The sequence below is a fragment of the Staurois parvus genome, unplaced genomic scaffold (assembly GCF_062004578.1).
Source record: "Staurois parvus isolate SC_StPar_1 unplaced genomic scaffold, SC_StPar_1.0 ptg000607l, whole genome shotgun sequence".
Lineage (NCBI taxonomy): Eukaryota > Metazoa > Chordata > Amphibia > Anura > Ranidae > Staurois > Staurois parvus.
Genome location: NW_028318403.1, coordinates 3,644,151 through 3,668,294, shown reverse-complemented (window position 1 = coordinate 3,668,294; position 24,144 = coordinate 3,644,151). Strand labels below are relative to the sequence as shown.

At 42.8% G+C, this 24,144-nt stretch overlaps 1 protein-coding gene across 1 annotated transcript; it reads right to left on the bottom strand.

Moving 5' to 3' along the window:
• Positions 1-3,892: 3,892 nt before the first annotated feature.
• Positions 3,893-20,419, bottom strand: LOC149449713 (inactive hydroxysteroid dehydrogenase-like protein 1). Its single transcript, XM_089692877.1, has 4 exons — positions 20,161-20,419; positions 15,069-15,514; positions 8,468-8,695; positions 3,893-4,493 (listed from the first exon to the last, which is right to left on the bottom strand). Exons 1-4 carry the CDS (start codon positions 20,417-20,419, stop codon positions 4,389-4,391), a joined length of 1,038 nt encoding a protein of 345 aa, XP_089549003.1. The 3' UTR covers positions 3,893-4,388.
• Positions 20,420-24,144: the final 3,725 nt, after the last annotated feature.

The following is a 24,144-nucleotide window of genomic DNA, read 5'->3' as shown; positions in this document are numbered from 1 at the left end:
AGACATGCACACCTCTCTATCCCTTTGCACACACATAGACTCCTCAGGAGGGTGGAGCCCTAAACTCTAATCCTGATCTCCTATACTGCGTTGTCACACTGGATATGAATAGAAAGAATTGCTTTGATTCTCATACTACATAGTTGGTAAATATTATTGATGGTCGTTTCTGCCTAGGAATAGTCAATGTGTTAATATACGTCCAACTATACTTGTAGGTCTGCAGACAGCCATACAACATGTAGGTGATCATTATCACAGCCATAAAGCAACCCCAGGCCATTTGATCATTTATATATTTTTTTATTTTATTGTAATTTAACCCATATTGCAAATTAACCAGCATTTTAAAGAAGGGTTAGTAAAATAAAACAAAGGCAGTTTTCAACATTAACCAAAAAGTAATCCAGAAAAAGATTGTGAAAATAAAAGGTAATGTATTTGCAATTGTGATAAAAACTGTTTAAAGTGGAAATAAACCCCTGGTGAAAATTAACCCAAGCATATCCTTCTATAGTATGTACTTGCTCAATTCAAATAGCCAGGTGTCATTTCTCTCTGAACTCTCTTCCCTCTGATTCACTTATAATAATCTATGCTGACACAAAAGAATCCCAGGTGACAGTCCCACCCCCCTCTAGTACACAACAGGTGACTGACAGCCTCAGTTGTGTATGTTTCCCTATAAATCAGTGTATAGGGGGTGGGTGTGTCCATTCTCTCTACTCAGCTCTCAGATTACACTGAAGTCCTGTGCTCTAGCAGTGCAGTGTGCAATGGCAGATCCCCACCTCTTGCCTTCTATGGTTATGAAATAGCCTTTGATCTCTTTACTTTGGATCTGGAGGAGAGAGGGCCGCAGAAAAACATGTACAACTTATGTAGTGGGTTTTGTTTAATTTCTGTATATCACCTTAGACTAGTTACTTAAGTGGGTATATGTAAAGCCTTATTCACACCTGCGCATCATGCTTATGTGTGGTTTTTTTGCACCTTTGTTGTGTGACAGCATGCACACAACAAACCTACCAAAGCAGCTCCTACACCTTTTTTGGTGGTGAGCACCACATATTTCCCACGGGTCTTGTCATGTGATGTGGGGGCAATGCACATTTTGCCACATTTTTCACATTTGTAGCACCCTGTCTAGTGTGTTGCTAGTGTTAGTGTAGGTACATTTATTGTGGTATGACTCATGGTAACTGTGTGAGGCTGTAATTAGGGCAGGTTACTGCAAGTCAGGTGCGGTGGTTCAGCAGGTTGGGACTCTATTGCTTCCACATTGTTCTGGAGGCCCATGGAAGCTTACAGAAGCCAGTGATCAGAATGGGTGGAGACATAAATCTGGATATTTATGGGATTCTGACCAGGCTAAGAGGCCCTGGTAGTGTGATAAGACTAGCTCATAAATATGAGAGAGTCATACTAGCTGGGAACTCGAGTGAAAGATGGAGTGTTGAGGAGGCTGTCGGTAGCCTTGGAGGGATCCCTTAGGTCTAGGGCAGGGGTAGGCATCCTGCACCTCTCTAGAGACATTGAAAAATTGACAGTTACTGCTATGACTTGCAGAGGCATGATGGAACTTGTAGTCCTGCAACAGCTGGAGAGCCGCAGGTTGCCTACCCCTGGTCTAGGAGGTCTTTACCTCCAGGCTAGGCTCAGGCAGGCTTGGCAAGATCTCAGCAATGGTGCAGTTTGAGGAGGAATCTCGCCTAAAGAGTAGCAAGGAGCAAAGAGGACCAAGTAAATACATCAGCACACCCAAGGATTCAAAGGGAAGAGATTTCAATGTGCAGCAAGCTTTCAAGGGATGGCACTGTGCTTAACCCTTTATCCTTGTCTTTGAAGATCTTCAGAGCAGCCAGAGGGATGGTAGTGCCAGCAGGATGGGGAGCTGGGAGCACTTCCACAGGGGAGAGGAGATACTTCAGCATGTAGTTTGCAACAATCAGTGCTAACCTTCAAAGAGGGGCTGAGAGTCCTTAGTCCATAAAGGATCTTTGCTTCTGATCCATAAAGACTGATCGTATTCAGGGAGGAGAACAGTCCAGGATCTTTCTCTGTACATAGGAAGGAAGTTGTCCCTGTGCCTAGGTTTAATCAAGCTGGGCATCCCATAATCCCTATTACCCTATCCAAGTTATTTCCCCTAATAAAATAACAAAAAAAAAGCTTGAGGACTGTTAACTGACTGTGGATGGAAGTATGGAAAATGCTTCTTGCCTGGCTGTGCAGAGCTTAGAGGGGACCCAAAACTCAGTGGCCATCAAGAAGGTAGCGCTACACATGTTTTCGGGAACACGAACAGAACCACATGTTTCTGCATGCATTTCCAGAATGTGCAAGTGTGAACGGGGCCTAGGGGTTTATATCCATTTTAAATGTGGCCAATGGTCATGTTAGTAATAATGACAAAAGAAGAGTAAAATACGTGCAATACTTGATAAAAGTAAGTGAATAGAGCCTATAATAATAATAAGTGTAAAAAGGAAAAATATAAATGCAATATATTTTGCTAGTGGCCTGAACAGAATATCGAAAATGTAATGCGGAATTACAATATTTTGTACGATGTAATATTCCTTATCCCAATTTATAGAGTCAATTGTTTGTACAATCTTTGTTTGCTGTGTTACCTACAGTTTATTCTTTAGGGCCTATTTTTGTGGAACAGCATTTATGTTTCATATCCTGGGAATATTTAAAAGTACAGCAATTCCTCTTAGACTTCACCTTCGGCCTTTTGGGGGTCGTTAGGCTTTTAGCTTCTCCATTTTCTAGTCTCCTAATAACCACATTGGCAACATCGAGCTCTGCTGTTTTGGGTTACGTGGCTGGTAAGTGCATGCTCGTTTTTGTCTTTGGACATAATGGTAGTTTGGTGAGGGGATATATACCTGGGATTTATTATGGTACTCCATTTTGTCTGTTCATTTATCTACATAGGTATTGAGCTCTATGTGAGGTATTCCTAGTGGGGTCTCGGTGTGTTTTGCGCCCTTTCCTGTTTGGCTCCTGTGTGCGCCCTCAAGGCCAATTTCTATGCTGCCCATCAAGTATGAACCATAGTGTCTGAATAGGCAAGCATCTTTTGAATATTATATTGTACTATTTGATATTATAATGTACAGTATATATGTTATATGTATTTATATATTTATGTATTTTGTTCTTAACTTTAATGATATACATACCCAACCAGTCCTGAAGAAGTGATAATACACACAAAATGCGTTGACATCTGCATGTGGAGAGACTTGTGGCACCCTTGTGACTGTCATATACATTATTATTACGAAACTTTTAGTGTGGCACTACCCAGTGCTTTAAGATTAGTGCTAAAATGTGTGCTAAGAAATATAAATATAAAGTGCTGAAGGCTATTAAGAGGAAAACACCTCCCTCCATTTTAAGTGCATCCTCTTCAAACTAAAATGTATATGTGCATTACATTACAAGTGCATCCTCCTCCAAATTGGTATAAAATGTAATACAGAACACCTCCCTCTACCTAAACACATACTCCTGTGTGAAATTTATACAATTATAAATATTTAAATCATCCACTTATGCAAATTACACAGTTTATGCAATCCCAGCAGCGAATCCTTGAAAGAATGTGCTCTTATGGTGCAGTCCACATAAAGTGCTCTTAAAATGATAAATAGGTTCTTCGTTCCTCCGTGTGACACTCGTACTCCCTCCTTTTTTTGGTTCACTCACTAGAACTCCAAGACTCCCTTTTTACAGGCAAGTGATATGCACTTGATACAACTTCCACTGTTTCCTTAACTCTTCCGTTAAGAGTGCTATAAAACAATAGCACTTTATATATACATATAAAGTGCTTTTGTTTTATAGCACTTTATATGTATATTTCTTAGCACACCTTTTATCACTAACCTTAAAACATTGGGTAGCACCACACTAAAATTTTCATAGTTTTAGTTATCTATATCCATTTCAGGATATAAGAAGAGTGGGAGGCAGCTACACTTTCATATTCACAGATCCATAAGCGCGGATAATATATTAGTATATACATTATTATACTTAAGCAGAGTTGTATCATTAATGATAATTAGGTGTCCCTCGCCTCTATTATAGAGTTGGGAAATATAATGTATCTCACACTAGTGACAGGTTTTATGTGTAAAATATTTTAATATGTACAATAAACTATTGGATTTGAATGCGTTCGCCTTGTGTTGTGCTTTTAAAGTGTGCTTTTTTTAAACATTTTTGTTTCCTATTGGTGCTATAATTTTGGGATGTGAGGGTCCCTTTTTTACAATATAATTTGTGCAATTAAATGAGAAATAGAATAAGATCTCTTTTACACGTCTTTTTGACATATACAACAGTAGAGAAATTGGAGTGGTGGATTCTTATAACTTCACTGGTTTTTGATTTTTCTCTTTGCGAAAGATGTTGCTGAGAAAGATAAATATGGAAACCCAGAACCGTTCCGGAATCCAATAAGTTAATGATAGCTGTGGGGAAAAAGGTAACAAAAATCAACCTTCTACTAGAACAGCTTCTCCTCAGCACTGCAAGCTCATCTATTTTTTATATTTTGTATGTGCATCTGATGGAAAGTCTTATACTCTTTTATAAGTAAAGTAGTAAAATTAAAAAAAAAAAAAAAAAAGGTCCCCTAGGCAGTTTAAGCTATAATGTGCTAGTTTGCACTGCATACTAGCACATTATGACAGACTTACCTTAACTACATGCCGCCCAGCCACTGTACATATACGGCGGCAGGGCGGCACTCGCAGGGAAAACCACGTTTTAAAATGTGTGTTTTGTAAACAAATAGGCGCGCCGCTGCCCTATCTGTCCCGCGGATCACCGCCGCAGATGTCAGTCGCCGGGTTACAGCCGCTCCTTAGCGGCTATGTCCCGGCGATCGGCGGCAAACAGTGACAGAGAGCACAGCTGCAGTAGCTGTGCTGTCTGTCACTTCCCTGTCAGCTCGAGGATGAGCTGATTGAGAAAGAACAGTTTCTCTTTCTTGATCAGCCTTATCCCGTCCAGTACACACCCCCGCCCCCTAGTAAAACACTCCCCTCACTCCTATAACCCTTCCCTGCAAAATAAAGTTAACCCCTTCCTCCCCATTGCCATTAGTAGTGTCAGTGTTTTTTTTTTTTGCACTGATCACTGTGTTAGTGTTTTTGGAGATGTCAGTGACCCCAAGTCAGTACCCCCCAATGTCAGAATGTCCGCCGCAGTCCCGCCATAAGTCGCTGGTCACTGCCATAAGTCCCTGATCGCCGCCATAATTCGCTGATCGCCGCCATTATTAGTATAAAAAAACCCCTAAAAATCCCAGTACCTTTCCCACCATTTGTAAACGCTATAACTTTCACGTAAACCAATTAATTTACACGTATTGGGTTTTTTTTTTTAGCAAAGACATGTCGCAGAATGCATTTTGGCAGAAATTTATGACTAAATTTGATTTTTGCATTTTTTTTTTACTGGACATGTTTTATAGCAAAAAGTCCAAAATATTGTTTTTTTTTTTCCTCAAAATTGTCAGCCTTTTTTTATAGCGCAAAAAATAAAAACCGCACAGGCAATCAAATACCACCGAAAGAGAGCTCAATTTGTGGGGAAAAAAAGGATATAAATTTAATTTATGTACCACATTGCATGATCGCGCAATTGTCCATTAAACTAGCGCAGCGCTGTATAGCAGAAAAATGGCGTAAATTGCAGTATTTATACCATAGTTTGTAGACGCTATAACTTCCACACAAAGCAATCAATATACACTTATTGGGATTTTTTTTACCAAAAACATGTAGCAGAATACATTTTGGCCTAAATTTATAACCAACTTTGTGTTTACTATATATTTTTTATAGCTAAAAGTAAAAAATATTGTTTTTCTTCAAAATTTTTGGCCTTTTTTTGTTTATAGCGTGAAAAATAAAAAGCGCACAGGTGATCAAATTACACCGAAAGAAAGCTCTATTTGTGTGAAAAAAAGGACATAAATTTTGTTTGGGTGCAGCATTGCATGACTGCGCAATTATCAGTTGAATTAGTGCAGCGCCGAGTAGCAAAAAGAGGCCTGGTCATTAAGGGGGGTAAATCCTCTGGAGCTCAAGTGGTTAATACTCTAATCGGTGTTCGATCACTGCTGTCGACGCTTCCATCTTCACCTGGTCTTCCATCAAGGTTCACACTCTCCGGCTGTTTGAATCGCCCGGCCATGATGACGTTACTTCCACACATGAGCAATGGAGTTACGGCTGCAGTACATCACTCTGAATTGATGGCACACTCAATGTGCTGTCAATTCAGTACACATGTGCAGGCAATGCTGCTTCAAGTGTGAATATCTCCTAAACAACACAGCAAGTTTAGGAGGCATTCACCTTACCTACAGGTCACTCTTATTATCTTTAGGTACAAATTGAAAAGCAGAGTTTACTACTGCTAGAAAGCTGAACTCTAAGGGCTCGTTCACACTAGGCTGTTTTGCCAACGCTTGCCAAACGCCCCTATAGCGTTTGGCAAGCGTTGGTCCGGTATTTGTGGAGCGTTTTTAACGCTCGGCAAACGCTCCGCAAACGCCGCATGCGCGGTTTAGCGGCGGTTGCTAGGCGTTTGCCGAGCGTTAATAACGCCCCACAAACGCCTATAATGCAGTTTGAGTGGTGTTACCGCTCCGCAAACGCCCCGCAACCGCGTCGCAACCGCACCGCAAACGCCGGCCGGGCGTTTGCGGAGCGGCACCATAGACGAGAATAGGAGGCTTCAAAGCCTCCTGACTCGTCCAGAGGCGTCCGTTTTGCCGCGACGCAACGCGACGTGACGCAAACGCTCCCGTTAGAACAGCACCATGTGCTGTAATGTGCAGAATTGGCAGAGGCGTTTGGAAAGCGGTAAAAACGCTTCCCAAACGCCTCTCTGCCGCCTGCACACAAGGCTAGTGTGAACGTAGCCTAAAGAAAAAGCTAAATACACATTTGAAATACATATGTAGCACCGTCCTAGATAGGTGTTTAGACAGGGCTTTTTTTTCCTCAGAGAATAGGTGAAGGAACTCCCCCTTTTTGAATCACCCCTTGTCTCCACCCCCTTACCTCACCGTTCCTTGGTTCCACCCGTATCCACTTCCCAGTACCACCCTTTTTAGAGAATACAGATCTAAGTATAATTTTGTGGTGCTAAGTAATTTCTATGCAATTTGTTAATGATAACAAGAAAATAAAGTAAAATAAATCCCCTTCAGCCAGCAACAAAAGATTCCCCCACAACAATAGACTCCTCAGCAACAATAGATCCCCTCTACAACATACCACCCCAGCAACAGTAAACCCCCAGCAGCAACAACAGGTCTCCCAGCATCCATCATCAATAGACCTCTCCCTCAATTGTAGATGCCTCCCAGAAACAATAGACTCCACTCCAAATTAAATCCCCTCCAGCAACAATAGATGCCCCAGCAGCCAGCATCAACAGACCCTCCAGCACACCTTTTGCCATTGCATATATTCAGTGCTGGAGGTGCCGGAACTGCGCTCCACCACTTTTCCGCTGGGTTTAGATAGGTAAATTTAGATGTCATTCTGTAGTGGCTGTAATTACTTGTTAGGTAAAAGCTTACTTAGATCACTGTACTTGGTGAGCTGTGTTTATTTAGTTAGGTCTGCTCTGTGTGCCCAGCTGCTGCCAGTCTGCCTATAGCTTCCTCTTTATCCAGGAAACATGAGAGATTTCTGGATGATAAGTGTGGAGCTATGCAGATGGCAGTGTTAATATTGATACAGCCCCAGCCTATCCCAGAGAGACTGGCTCTGATGGCATGCTGGGTAACTGTATATATTCTGTGAGCACACTAAGTTCTGGGTCTTTCCTGTATAGGATTGTTCCAGCCTGGGAGAGGGCATGTTGCCCTCCGAGGCAACTACTGCCATGCGTCCTCAGGTCTGACCATCTGCTGTAGCATGTCCACAGTTTCTGACCTTCTCCCGTAGTATGTCCGCAGTTTCTGACCATTCCCGTAGTATGTCTTCAGTCTCTGACCATTTCCTGTACCATGTTTGCAGTCTCTGACCATCTCCTGTAGTATGTCCGCAGTCTCTGACCATCTCCTGTAGTATGTCCGCAGTCTCTGACCATCTTCTGTATCCTGTCTGGATTCTCTGACCTTCTCCTATATCCTGTCTGCAGTCTTTGACCCTCTCCTGTATCATGTCCACAGTTTCTGACCTTCCCCTGTATCCTGTCTGCAGTCTCTGACCAACTCCTCAGGTGGAGCTCTAATAGGAAGAGCTGGTGCCTGAAGAGGAAGGGTCAGAGTTTACAGATGAAGAGATGGATCTTGAACAGGAAGGGGTGGGACAAATTTAGATGGGGGGCGCCCGATTTTTTTAGACCGGCTTAGGGCAGCACAAAACTAAAATACACCACTACCATTACCCATATTTGTACTTCCAATAATCCTCACCTGGATAGAATGAGACAAGTGTCCTGCTGTTCTTGATGATATTCCAATGGTTCTTACAGCTTGACGAGCATAATCCTTAGCGTCAAGAACAATGAATGGCTTTGTCTTCAAGAATGTACTAAAATCTGTCAAATTGGTCTTTACAAAATATGTGACTAAGCTCTGAATAAAGATTCCTTTGGAAGCATATTCATAATGTAGTGCTCGCGAAAACTGATCCATAAAAGACTGTAAAGAGAGAACATTAATCTGATTTGGTATATATTGTATAAATAAAACTTATACTCAGTCACAAGTATGTCAAATGCAAAAACAAAAAGGCTGCATTCAGTGGAAATAAAGTGTATAAATAGTAAAAACATTTTTTTCAAGGAAAGGGAAAGATTATGACTTCTGTCATATTTTTATTGCTGTCTGTATCAAAGCTGGATTAACTTTCTCTGTTAGTCCTGTTGACCATTGTCTTTGAGAAAGAAGATTAGAAATCCCAAAAAATTTGATTTGTCACCAGAACAGGACATGATGATAAATGTTCTATTGTCTAAGAGAGGAGTTCCCTTTCTTTGTAGAGAATTTATCTTATTTCCTATTATGTACCTGAGACTGAAAGTGAAATTTCCCCAAGGACAGCAAAAAATAAATTAATTAGGATGTTATCTTCAACTTACTCTATCCAAAACTATAAATCTTTAAGGGGCCTTTATAGGTCTACTATGGGTCACATATGCTAAAACGGCCCTGTACTTAAAATCTAAAGTTTGTTAATCACTTGTCTACCAGGAACTTTCACCCCCTTCCTGTCCAGGCCAATTTTCAGTGCTGTAGCACTTTGAATGACAATTGCGCGGTCATGCAGGACTGTACTCATATGACATTTTTATAATTTTTTGGAGACAGATAGAGCTTTCTTATGGTGGTATTTAATCACCTCTGTTTTTTTTTCCTAAACAAACTAAAAACAACTGAAAATTTTGAAAAAAAAAGTTTCTTAATTTCTGTTGTAAAATTTTATAAATAAGTGATTTTTTTCCTTCACTGATGTGCTCTAAATGAGGCTGCACTGATGGGCACTGATGAGGAGGCACTGGTAGGTGGCACTGATGGGCATTGACAGGCATCACTGATGGGCACTGAAAGGCAGTACTCATATGGCACTGACTGGAACTGATAGGCGGCACTGAAAGGTAGCTCAGATGGGCACTGATATGTGGCATTGATATACACTGGTAGGCACTGATATGTGGCATTGATGTGGCACTGGCAGGTGGCATTGATGGGCACTGACAGGTGGCACTGATGGGGCTACACTGATCATCAGGGCACTGATGATCAGTGCCCTGATGATCAGCGTACAGGTCCCCTCTGAGGAATGCCGAATACCGGTTTACCTCTCCTCATGAGCTGTCAGTGCGACAGCTCGTGAGGAGAGGAATGCTGATAACCGTCATTTCCTTATTTACATGCGATTTATTTCATCCTTTGTTGCATATCATCACTGTCATGTTTCACATATGCCTTTAAGTATTTTCTATATTTTGTCTGTGCTCCTCCCTTTCCTTTGGTTTAGTTAATGCTGTATAGATAGCCCACCCCTTTTCCCAGTAAGGCATTGCAGCAAGCCTCATGTCTCAGCCGGGAACATTATGATCTTTTAATAACAAAGTGCAGCACTAGAATAATAAATACTGATAAAAGAGCAAATAAATAATGTGACAGTTCGTGGTAAAAAGTGCTCATGCATCCTGAGAGTTGCACCTCTGGCTATATTATTTACATGTGTATTTAAAATACGCATCTGGTGAGTGCGTATTTTTACCACACTTCTCACACGCCACTGAAGTTTGAAGTCACTATCAACCTTTGTACCAAGCACTTTTTACCACGAACTGTCACATTATTTATTTATTTGCTCTTTTATCAGTGTTTATTATTCTAGCGCTGCACTTTTTTATTACTAGTTTCTATGAGGTTTTACTAGGTTACCTTTGTGTGCTTCAGCAGCTAGTTCTAAAGCGCTCACTGATTTTATTCCATTTTATACATTATGATCTTTTGACCTATCAGATGTTCATTGTTGTAAGATTCTCTCAGTTTATTGAATAAACTTCACAAGATCTACAAGATATCACCTTGATTGAGTCACTGACTGTGGTATCCAACTGAGATTCAAGTTATTGTTATCTCATCACAACTGTAAGTTACAGAGATCACACTTTCAATGCTTAGATTGGAGAGAGAAAACAATCACTGATGATTTCCGGCAGCCTCTTTACAACCACTTCTTGCCTAAATGCATGCTAACAGCATCTGCTGCACGTAATTTTTTGCGAGTTTTCTAATCATGACCATTGTGGAACATGCATGTGCCAGGCATTAGCAAGAAACAGCTGCCGCTCATGAAAGCCAGCATGATGATGCCACTGCTTGACCCTGCCCCTACTGGTTTCATTCCACAGAACATCATCTGAGGGATGCCACAGTAGCTACTCTGGCATCCTTCGGATGATATTCTGTGTAATATAGCACGTAAGGGCAGGGTCAAGCGATGAAGTCATCACGCCAGCTTGGATGAGCGGCAGCTGTTTCTTGTTAACACCTGGCTGCCCTTTTGCTGTGTGAGTATGCAATCTGGATTTTAGCCACTTTCCAACCGCCTTATAGCAGAAATACTGCTACAGGGCAGCACGGGTGCGCAAAATCACGTATACATACGTGATTTTGCATTTCCGGGTAGGAGGCCGCGGCTGTCAATCATCAGGTCCCGGCCAGTGATTACTCGCTGGCGCTGGTGATTTCCAAGGATCTAACGGGGAGGAGAACTGTTGGTAAACAAAACAATTCTCCTCCCTGTCGGCTCATGCACACTGAATTAGATGGCTGTGCACAGCACAGCCATGCAAAGCAGTGTGATTGCAGTGAAGCACATGGACACAGTGTAAAACAGAACACAGTTAACCCTTTGATCGCCCCTCATGTTAACCCCTTCCTGCCCAGTGCCATTAGTACAGTGTCAGTGCTTTTTTTTAGCACTGATCACTGTATTGGTGTCACTGGGGATGTCAGTGACACCAAGTCAGTTTCCCCCATGTCAGAATACTGTCCCGCAGTCTCGCTATAAATCACGGATTGCTGCCATTACTATTAAAAATATATTTTAAAAAACCCAGTATATATACAGCCATTAAATGCTATAACTTTCACGTAAACCAATTCATTTACATGTAGTGGAATTTTTTTTTAGTAAAGACATGGAGCAGAATACATTTTGGCTTAAATTTATGATGAAATTTGATTTTTTTTAATTCTTTTACTGGACATGTTTAATAGCAAAAGTCAAAAATATAGCTTTTTTCCCAAAATTTGTCTTTTTTTATAGCTCAAAAAACAAAACAAAAAAATGCACAGGCGATCAAATACCACTGAAAAAAGCTCAATTCATGGGAAAAAAAGGATGTAAATTTCATTTGGGTGCAGCGTTGCATGTCACCGCAATTGTCAGTTAAGGTTACGCAGTGCTGTAACGCAAAAAGTGGCCTGGTCAGGAATGGGGGTACAGACGGGTCAAAAATTGGCCGATTTTTGCACCATTAGTGGGTTAATTGGTTGGCCATTTTTAGGGGTTTTGGAACATTTTTTTTATCGGTTGGAAAAATCGCGGCCGATTTTGACGATTGGCAGATTGTTTTACCGATAAAAAAAAAAATGGAGGAGGAGGGAGATTCCAGTCCTCTATAATATTTTATATGAAAAGTCTTGCGGTTGCAACAATGTGTCTATTTGTATCCAAATAAAAACATCTGTATCCGAAATGGATACAAATGGATACATTGTTGCAACCGCAAGACTTTTTCATGTAAAATATAATAGCAGAGCTCTCTGCACGGGACAGAAGTAAAAATGCCAGCCGTAGACGGGACGAAAATCGGCCGATTTTTTTACCGTTGTTGGTAAAAATTAACCGATTTTTCGTTTTAAAAAAAAAAAAAACGTCCAGTTTTTAACTTGTCTATCGTCTGCATAAATCCTCAGGAGGGCAATTAATAGAAGCGGGAAAAAATTTATTACACTATGTGGTTCCCCCTCTCTTTTTTTTGTGAGACTGGGCTTTCGTTTGACCGATATCCTGCACAGGTGAAGCCATCTATCCCCCTGTGAGAGATTTAAAGAGATCTTAGACCTCTTGTGTTGTCTTGAGCTCTGGTGAGCATGTTTATGTTGTGGTCGGTGGAGCACTGGAGTTGGTAAAGGTGATTCAAATAGCTGAGTTTCACAAGTCGATGCACTTTATAATCACCTTTGGACTGCTTATGTGGACTTGCTTTATTAACCACTTCAAGTCCAGACACTTTCACCTCCTTTCTGCCCAGGCCAATTTTCAGCCTTCAGTGCTATCACACTTTGAATGACAATTACGCGGTCATGCAACACTGTACCCATATGAATTTTTTAGCATTTTTTTGAGACAGATAAAACTTTATTTTGGTGGTATTTATTCACCACTCAGATTTTTATTTTTTTGCTATAAGAATGAAAAATTCCAAACATTTTGAAAAAAAAAAAGTGTTTTTCTTAAAATTTTGCAAATAATCTTTCTTCTTGGCCAAAATGTATTCAGTTATCTTTTTAGTAAAAAACAAAACAAAAAAAAACTAATTAGTTTAGAACCAAAAATTATGATTTTTTAAAAAAAAAAAAATTCTACAATTTCATATTATTTGTTTTTTGTTGTTTTAACATACCGTCACCCTAGCAGTACAGTATCACCATAGTGACACTGTACTACTTGTGGGGGGGTGATGAAGATTATTTTTCCTTTTTTTTTTTTTCTTTACACTGATTGCTTTTACAGCCTTTATAGGTGTAAAAGCAATCATTTCTCCTCTCTGGCTGCATTGCTGCAGCCATTGAGAAATACTGTGAGAGCTGTGATTGATCAGTTTGTCACATGGTACAGGGCTGTTGTGAATGGCCCTGTACCATGTGAGCTCTGTGATCATTCACAGATTTAACATGTAGTAAGCAATGTCAGGAAGTGACATCATGTTTACTACTGTTCATGTGATCACTCATTGGCCAGTCAGTGATCACATGATCAGGACCTCACACAGAGGTCCCATACAGCGATCGGTGTTCGGACAGAGCGGGCACCGTATCGCGGTGCTGCACGCTCCCAGGGAGCACGCACAAGCAGTGGATGTGGAGGTTGTTTATTGTATTTATCATAGTATTGATGGAGTATAAAATAGCGAAACACATTGTTTATATGTAGTAATTTAGGTATCATAGTATTGTGATATCTGTGAGTGCTGCTTTTATCTTGTATCTTTACAGAGATTTTATTTATTTAACACTAAGCACAGTGTGTGTTTCCTTAACTACTTGCCAACTGCAGATAGCTGAATGATGGCTACACTGCGGCCGGCTAGTCCTGGGAGGGCGTCATATGACGTCCTCCCAGAACGTGCTCTCCTGCGCGCCCCCGGGGGCACGCACCCGGTGATCTCCGTGATTGCTGTGTTCATAGGACACAGCTGAACACGTGATGTGGTAAAAGGCCAATCACAGCGGCCTTTTACCACGTGATCAGCCATGTCCAATGACACGCTGATCACCAGGAAATGCAATTGTTGGTTCTCGGCTGCACTTTCCTCACGCTGTCAGAGCGTGAGGAAAGTACTGCCGAGAACCGGCAGCTGTCAGAGCGGGGATCGGCACCGATCATCAGGGCAATGATGATTAGTGCCCTGATGATCGGTGCCCAGCATCGCCACGCACCAGTTCTGCCGATCTGTGCCCAGCAGTGCCGCCACTAGCTCCACCCACCTGTGCCCAGCAGTGCACCACCTGTGCCCAGCAGTGCCACCTACCTGTGCCCAGCAGTGCCATTCACCTGTGCCCAGCCACCTGTGCCCACCAGTGCCACCCACCCGTGCCCATCAATGCAGCCCAGCAGTGCTGCCAGTCAGTGCCTAGCGGTTGTGCCAGTCAATGCCTAGCAGTGCCGCCAGTCAGTGTCCAGCAGTGATGCCAGTCAGTGCCACCTATCAGTGCTGTCTATCAGTTCCCATCATCAGTGCCGCCTATCCGTGACACCTCATTAGTGCTGCCTATCAGTGCCGCCTATCAGTGCCCTTCAGTGCTGCCTATCAGTGCTGCCTCATCATATCAGTGAAGGAGAAAAATTACCTGTTTGAAAAATGTTATAATAGAAACAAAGAAACTTTTTTTTTTTCCAAATTATTTGCACACTTTTTGTTTATAGCGCAAAAAGTAAAGTGCCTAGCGGTGATTAAATACCACCAAAAGAAAGCTCTATTTGTGAGAAAAAAATGATAAAAATTTCATATGGGTACAATCTTGCATGACCGTGCAATTGTCAAAGTGCGACAGCGCTGAAAGCTGAAAATTGGCCTGGTAAAGAAGGGGGTATAAGTGCCCGGTAGGCAAGTGGTTAAAATAAAATAACTTGTGAAACGATCATGGCAAAGCAAATTTGAGAGCACAATTATTGAGTTTACATATACTTTAAATCAAGGTTAGAAAAGTAAGTTATACTGATTTTCCAGCAGTGCGCTCACAGATAGTCAAGTAGATACATTACCTTGGAAGCTGCATACATGGTTATTAGAGGTGTGGGTTTGCAACAAGTCGCAGAGGACACATTGACAATGGCTCCTCTCTTCCTCTGTACCATCCCTGGGAGAACTATATGAGCCATCATGACAGCTGCTCCAATATTGACATGAATAATTTCCCATAATTTGTCCTCTGGAGCGTCTGTGATGATCTGTGGATAATCATAGAATGTTCCAACATTGTTAACTAAAATACCCACTTCCACATTTCTCAGAGCCTCCTTAATATGAGGATAGACTTCACGTCCCAAGCTGAAATCAGCCACTATGAAACGAGTTTTTACTTTGTAGGTTGCAGCAATGGCTTCAGATACTTTCTGAAGCTTCTCAGGGTTGCGACTGACCAAGATGATGTTCATCCCATGACTTGCCAGTTCCTCTGCATAAGCTTTACCAATGCCACTTGTGGCTCCTGTGGAAAAGAAATTATGAACAACAGTTATTAGAAAAAGGCTGCGTTAAGCTGTGCTTTAGTCTTCATGCACACGGGACGTTTTTTACAGCAGCTGTTTTTTGCTTTTGGTGTTTTTTTCTACAGCCAGTAAACTCTCCAGCATGCTATCCTAGGTGTCCATGCACACATAAACTGCAATCAGCATTTTTTGGCAGTGGCGTTTTTTGGCTGGAAAAAAACCCCAGAACTACTGGGTTTCTAGAGGAGGAAAACCGCTCTAACACTGAAAAACGCAGTAAAACGTGAAAAAATATGGTAAAGCGGCGTTTTTAGATTTTTTTTAGCAAAACAAAACAATCCAAACGTGAAAAGACGCGACAAAACACTAATGCAAAAACCTAAGAAACGCTGAATAGCTCATGTTTTTAATATGACTTTATACAGCCAACCTTACCAGTGTTATTAAAATGCCCCGTGTGCATACAGCCTTAGGCTGACCATACATTATACAATTTTCTTGAAAATTTTGCTTAAGATTTACCAAAAACCATATAATATGAGGTCAAACCTAAACAACACTTTCAAATGTATCCAATTAGGAAGGCCCTTGCACTACATAGTTGAAGGTAAATCTAAAGGAAATTGGGCAAAAAATTGTATAGTGTATGGCCAGCCTAAGTGTGATAGAATAAACAAAATTGGTCTGCTGGACACATTGATGCTACACTGAAAAGATATTCTTAAGATAGTCTTTTAAAGATAATATTAATGAAAATAGGAAAATGAATATTAGAGGCTAGATTGTGGAAAACTAAAAAGTCCTCCCTTGTAGTTGAGCTGTGCCTGCACTGTAAGGGTTAATTAGACAATTAGTCTAGAGTGGGGGTCAGCCAGTAGATCATGGCTAAGTGACTAGTAGATCACGGTCTAGGCTAGCTGAGCTGCCATCCCAGAGCATCAAATGGGGTGCAATATAGAGGAACTAATTGTAAAACTGGAGCTGTAGTAGGGAGCAAGAGCTGCATAAGCTGATACCTCCTCTATAGTACTGGCTCCTGTCCCATGCGGAGTGATACCAACTGCACTCCATCTCTTATCCTGGCTAGCAGTCTCCAGGGTAGTGCCAGCAGCAGGAAAGAAGAGATCTTCAGGTCAGTGTGAAGCAATACACTGGCCATAATAATATAAGGCTGCTGATGTGCTGCGATTTACCCACAATGTGGGTGCAGTGTACCTGCAGCTTTCCTGCGGGTTTGATGCACTTTCTGAAAGTGCACCAAAACTCCTGAATGCAGGAGTGTACCACACCTGCAGGATATAATAGAAGTCTATGGCAAAGCACAGCTAACCAAGGAAAGTCGCAGATGTACTGCACCCGCGGTGCAGGTAAACTACAGCACATCCGTGCGAAAGCAGCCTTATAGGGGGCTAAGAACAGTAAGGGTTCATTTAGATTTGGAGGGTGGTTAATCCCCATAGTTAAGATGTATTTTTACTACCCCAACCACACCCTCTGTAGCTGCAATGGCCAGGGGTGTACACATTCCGCAGTTACTGTATGCTCCCTGTCATAGTTGGTGGGTGTAGCACCTGCCAAGCGTGAACCATTCAAGTGAATGAGACCACCTCACCATTTGATTGATACCAATGATTGCCATGCAGTGCACGTGTTTGCGAGACAGTAGTATGGCAATTAAAGGATTAAAGCAGGTGTGAGGAGGTGACACTGTGCCCAGTGATCTTTGACTTCTCCCATGTTGTTCAGGTAGATCTCCACCTCTTTAAGGTTGCCTAACCCTGGTTTAGGGGATGTGAAAAGCACTTTTACTTACTTAAGCCTCTGCTCCCCTGGCAAAGGGCAGTCCGCTCTGCTGCCCCATGTTGTTAGATGCTTCCTAACCCTAGCTATGAACTCATAACTGCACCCCTTACCTCCTGCAGCGGCATATCTGACAAAAACCAAGGAGACAGCTGCTTCATGATGACAGCTTGTCTCCACTTTGAGTACTTTCCTGAGATAAGCAGAGGCAAGAGTAATGCAGAGGCTGATGTGTGCCTTCTCTGAATTCTTCTTGCCATTGCTTTTCTTGGGAAAGTATTCAGAGTGGAGGCAGCCATTTCCTTCCTAGCTGTGGTTGGAAAGAAGGAAGTGCAGTTCAGACTTCAGAGCTGGGTTAGGAAGCATCCAGCAGCTTGGGATAAAGTACTGCATGTAGTTTGTTCTATAGGGGACAGAACAGTAAAACAATATATGATTAGAAGGCTCCATGTACACGGGACACTTCTGAACAATGGAAACTGACTGCTGGAAAACATAGGTTAAAAAACGTCTGTTTAGTCGCGTAAGCATACCGCGTATATGTGCGTTTGGAAACTTATAAAGATAAGCACAGGAGAACCTCCCAAATGCCCAGAATGCACTGAAAAGTGGTAAACTATTAACTATTTCAGACTGTTTCAGAGAAATACAAAGAGTAGAAGAGACAGCAGTATGTGTTGAGATAATTAGGTGTGAGTTTCTTATTAACATTTCTTTTGTTTCCAAGGGTGGGAAAGGTGTCTGGTGGAGGGAGTCATTAAGGTCACCTTGCAGGGGGTCTTCATGAGGAATTTGAAGTGTGAATGGTCATTAATCTATATTTTGTTTCCAAGGGTGGGAGAGGTCTAAAGTGTGAATTGATCATTACAATGTGTGACAAGCTTGGTAGGAACATCCTGTGTTCAGTGTTTTGTCCATCTGAGTACCTTGAAAATGCTTTGCATGCATTTTTCATGATGAAAAAAGGCTCTGGACAGCCTTGGGAACTGGAAGAGTTAAACAAAAAATTTCAGACGCAAATGCTTATAAAACGCGGTTTGCCGCGCTTACAAACCTTTTGCATTTGAAACACTGCTAAAATCGACTTCTGAACGCAATTTTTCGGCGTTCAAAAAAACAACTGTAAACTCAACTGCCTGTAAATGAAGTTGTGTACATGGACACATAGGGAAACATTAGGGTGAGTTCAGGGGCTGCTGAAAAAAAAAAAAATAGCTGAACAGCTTCTAAACATGAATTTATCAGCTGCAGTGTACATTGTGACGATCGCAGCGGCAGACCCCAGCCCTTCTCACCAAACTCATGACCGAAAGGACTAGCCAATCTAAAACCGTGCTGTCACATGCGTAACAATGCAACGCCCTGCTGCACAAAGATTTTCCAGCTAATGGACCACAATCTGTGTACTTGCAGCCTGGCAGCGATTGTTACTGGGTCAGGTTAATTACGCAATTAACCCTTCACACTGCCACCACCTCCCTTTTGTACAGAGAAAGAGGAAACTCTGCAATATCAGCAATAACACTATGATGTTTGCATAAGCATCGGTATACCACTGTCACCGCAGGCAGAGATATACCAAAGTTTAAAACACACACAGTAGCGCTCTTCAGAGGCAGGGGTTCTTAGTTTGCATTAAAGAGCTTTAGAAACAGTTTAACACTTTCAGAAAGTAAGATTTATTACTAAAAGGTCAAAAGGGTGCAATAAAAATATTTACAGAAAAGATGTAGCCAATATATATATATATATATATATATATATATATATATACACAAAGAGCAATAGCACAGCAAAGAGATAACGGAAAGGAATTTAGATAGATAAAAGTACTTGCCAAAAGCCTTGGGTTAAGCAGCTTTCAAGTTTCAGAGCAAAGGGGCCGTCTCCCAGAGTTGGTTCCGATGTTACAAGGGAGAATCTTCAACTTAGCTCGACTCAGCTTAGCTTAGCTTTCTGCTCCAAGCATAACAGCTTTTCTAGCAACTCAGCAGGGTGTCTCCTTGAAGCAGAGAACCAATTGCCTCATTTGGGGAGGGAGGTGTAGGTGGAGACCCCAGCTAGAACAAAAATCCCTCCTAGCTTATATAATGGCCCATAACTTACCCTTGGTGCATTTTAGCAGCCTTGCCACTAGCAGATTAATATGAAGACGCATTTGCTGAACGTCTAGGTATGAAATATGACATACCTGTTGTAACGGTTAAGAAGATATCATTTTCTGCTTTCCTGGAGCTGTCAGCTAGGGGGTGTAATATATCAGGCGATTTGTATTAAAGTGAGCCATCCGAATATGTGCTCCATGTTTGTGTAATTATTTACTATTTGGAGATATAAAATTATGTGGAAAACTGGGTTTTTAAATGTAAGTCTGTTTCACAGCTAGCTGGAATGTCTTTGAACTAGTGAAGGACTTGGTTTATGGCTTTACGATCCTTCTCCAGCAAGAGTCTCGCAGAAATAGAGGAGCCAGGCTAATTGGGGTTTATAACCATAACGCCCTCCCAATGAGTTTGCTGCCTTTTGATCTCTGCATCAAACAGACCACATGTCACTCAACAGAGAGGGAGGGGCGATGAGGGAAGCTGAATTGGGAGTAGAAAATGATCGAAGATGGAGGCCTTTGCCAAAATGGAGGTTTGCATCCATCTCTGTGTGCACGGTTGCTACATACATGAGCCCTAAATCTTTAAATATAGAATCATAGCTCCTGTTACCTGAGGAAGGAGGAGATTAGAAGTAAATGAACACTTTTCTATTAGACTGGAGAATCCTATTATAAGAGTTGTCATGGACATTTCATAGTTCAGTTCTGTGCTTTTATGTTTCAGATGTTCTCACTCACCAGTAACTATAGCCCATTCTCCATATTGTCTGATATGCTTGTTCCGGCTTACAAAACAAGGAATGACATACTGTTGTATCACTGAATACCAGAAACAAAGTAGGCTGAAAACATTCCACATGATGAAACACACTCCGACCGCACCCAAGATCTCCATGTGACTGGAATAGAGCTGTAACATCCACTTGGATATTAACACAGGGATCGTATACACCTCATTCACTATCTCCATCACTCCAATGAATCCAAGTCTTTCCATCTGAAATATTAAAGAAAAACATCTACTAGAACTTTAATGTCTCCTACAGTAAAAAAAATCTCATTACAGTTATAGTTGTTCTAGCATATGATAGAAAATGTAGACATTTAATGATTGTTTTTCATGCCAACTTTATAAGTGAATGAGCTGATAAAGCAGAAAACATGCCATGACGGGAATATAAGGATCGCCCATGGGCAGCTTGTATTTTTAGAAGTACAGGTCATCATTGGCAGACCACCTGTTCTTACCGAAGGGTTACCTTAATGCTGAACTCCAAGCAGGAATAAAAATAACTAGAAAAGCTACAATTTCTGGGGAAATTGTGTGAAGTGTTCTTGCCTCCACCAGTAGTCTACAACTGGAGTGGGCGGAGTAACTGGGTGGAGTGGCTTGTCACTCTGCTGCCTGCTCACACACCTGGGTTCCTATGGCAACTCACTCTACAGCAAGGGCAGAGAAGAGCGGTTAAAAACAAACTGCTCCAACTTGCTCACTTCACTGGCGGTTGCCATCTTCAAACGGTTGTAGTTTAAAAATTATAAATCCTACACCGAAGAGCTTTATATTGTGAGAATCACAAGACCAAGACCTACATTTTGATGAGTATGTCTCTGAAATATTAAAAATGAAGGCACAGTCGCAGTTTAGAAATTGCCCTTCAAATTTGAGGTGGCTAGAGTGGAGTTTCAAGGAATGTCAATGGGCGGCGTGAGTTACAAAGAAATGGTCATATTGTGAAAGCTATCAGGACTATGGCTTAGCCGTGTACATTTTTAGTGGCAGCAGGGATAGCTGAACGTTTTGATATAAGATTTGTGTAGGTGGGCTTGAAAATGAGGGAGTGATGGCAGTTTAGAAATCATGTCCTGATTTTTCAGCTCACACTCTAGCTTTTGTCAGCTCCCACTCTAGTTTTGAACATTCCGCCATTCATTCCTATGAGACCAATTTCACCACAAAAACTCTGATATTTCGCGAACCATTCGGCGAAATGTTCCACAAAGTAATAGCAAACCAATCGGGAACAATCCGCATGTTTCGGTATATTACTGTCTATGTAGTGTAAAAATTGTGGGAGGAGTTAGGGTGGTAAATTTGGCTTTAATAATAAGAATATATATGTGAGATAACAGTAAGTGGTCTTGCCATGCAAAAACACTTCATAATTGATTACAACTTTTTTAGTATGCTCTTTATAAATGTGGTTACTGTAGCTGTTATCTAACAGTTTTGGCTGTATCAGAAAGTTTTATCCATTGGGCACTGATTCCTCTCACTAAGCTCTACGTCACTACTGTTTCCTATAGTGATGAAGTTGAATGTTCTATTTTTTTGGATTCGTTAGCTGATGAAGGGAAGGGACCTCTTTATACGAGAGATCACATCCCAGTGAGAGTGTGAAATATCATGGAGTGCATTCAGGGCTGCTGTTAGTATACGGTGTTTATTTGGGGAGGACCCTGTGCTTCAGAATGTACACAGTGAGTGTTTGGTACCGACCACTCATTGTGTTCATTCATGAATTGAAGGGTTTGGTAAATGTGACATATTTACTGGATTTTCTCCCCACTCTCCATCCTGAAGGATCCTATCGTGTGCTTGCAGCCTCCAATGGGAAGGAGAGGAGGGAAGCCAGCAGCACCACAGGGGTGGGGACACAGGGGGGCCTGGGCTGCACGTATGTTATGTGGTAGAGGGGAAAATTACTGGAACCAATCCCCTGTATGGCTCTATGCAGCAGCTGAAAGACAGCAGGAGGGAGAGGAGAAGAAGCCATCTCCATACAGGAGATCTGTTGCAGTAATTGCCCCCCCCCCCCACCATGCTAATCACTCTCCCTGCCCACCTCAGATTCACCCAGCTGCCACAAATAGAGCTTTTTTTGGTGGTATTTACTTGCCGCCAGGTGTTTTACTTTTTGCGCTATAAACAGAAAACAGCAAAAAAAATTTTGAAAAAAAAAAGTTTCTTTGTTTCTATTATATAATTTAGCAAACGGGTAATTTTTCTCCTTCACTGATGTGCATTGATGAGGCTGCACTGATAGGCAGCACTAATGAGGTGGCACCAATGGGCGGCACTGATGAAGTGTACTGATAGTTGCCACTGACAGGTGGCACTGACTGGCGCAACTGCTGGGCTGCACTGGTGGGTGGCAAAGGTGGGTGGCACTGCTCGGCACAGGTGGGAGGAACTGGTGGGTGGCACTGCTGGGCACCGATCATCAGGGCACTGATGGGCTCTGATAGGTGGCACTGATGGACAGCACTGGGGTGGCACTGATAGTCGCCACTGACAGGTGGCACTGATAGTCGCCACTGACAGGTGGCACTGACTGGCGGCACTGCTGGGCACTGAATGGCGCAACTGCTGGTCACTGAATGGCACAACTGCTGGGCTGCACTGGTGGGCACAGGTGGGTGGTAAAGGTGGGTGGCACTGCTGGGCACAGGTGGGTGGCACTGGTGGGTGGCACTGCTGGACACCAATTCAGGGCACTGATCATCAGTGCCCTGATGATCAGTGCTGATCCCTGCTCTGACAACTGCTGGTTCTCGGCAGTACTTTCCTCATGCTCTGACAGCGTGAGGAAAGTGCAGCCGAGAAACGACAATTGCATTTCCTGGTGATCAGCGTGTCATTGGACACAGCTGATCACGTGGTAAAAGGCCGCTGTGATTGGCCTTTTACCACATCATGTGATCAGCTGTGTCCGTAGTACACACAGGGGCATATTTGCTGTGAGGCAAACAAGGTGTTTGCCTATGGCGGCACTTTTTAGTGGGGAGGCGCGGTAGCGACACCGCCCCCCCTTCCCATGGAAGGGACACTTAGTACAAGGGAAAGCTGCTGTGTCTTACCTGGGTCCGCGACTCCAGGTCCCAGTCCCACGTTGATCCAGTCCACGAGGCGCTGCTGGAGGAGGGGCAGAGAGGTTGTTAGCGGGTCCGGTGTCTTCATTTCCCTGGATCGCGTTCTGTGGGCAGGGTGACATGCCGCCCCTGTCATCTGGCCACAACCCCAATCACTTAACAGCCTATGGCAGCTTGTCCCTCCCTCTGCAAGCTCCGCCTCCTCACCGGTGATTGCCCGCCGGAACTGTAGCTCAGGAAAGGCACACATGCGGCGAGGTGGCGGAGCTTGGAGAGGAGGAGCCGAGCGGCAGCGCGAAGATCAAAGAAGTGAGGGAGCGGCCAGAGCGAGTGAAGAGGAGGAGAGCGGCCGGAGAAGGAAGACAGCTGACCGGTAAGTGTCTGTACCATGCTGCAGCAGCCAGGTATGCTGGCTGTGGATGGGAGAGAGCAAGCCCAGGCTGGAGCAGGGGTCAGCAAGGTAAGTATCATTGGTGTCAGTGGGAGGAATAGTGCCCCATCATTGGTGTCACTGCTACAAATGATGGTGCACTTTTCCTCCCACTAACACCAACAATGGGGCACTAGTTCCCCCCACTAACACCAACGATGGTGCACTAGGTCCTCCCACTAACACCAACGATGGGGCACTAGGTTCCCCCCCCCCCCGCTGACACCAACGATGGGGCACTATTTCCCCACCCGCTGACACCAAGGATGGGGCACTATTTCTCCCCCCCGCAGACACCAACGATGGGGCACTATTCCCCCCTCCCGTTGACACCAACGATGGGGCACTATTTCCCCCCCTCCGGCGACACCAACGATGGGGCACTATTTCCCCCCCTCCGGCGACACCAACGATGGGGC

Coding starts and splice junctions, on each gene's coding strand:
- LOC149449713 (XM_089692877.1), bottom strand. CDS start 20,419: ATGGAAAGACTTGGATTCATTGGAGTGATGGAGATAGTGAATGAGGTG. Junction 15,515..20,160: donor AGAATGGGCTATAGTTACTG/GTGAGTGAGAAC, acceptor TCTTTTCCACAG/GAGCCACAAGTGGCATTGGT. Junction 4,494..8,467: donor ACTTGTCTCATTCTATCCAG/GTGAGGATTATT, acceptor TTTTCCCCACAG/CTATCATTAACTTATTGGAT.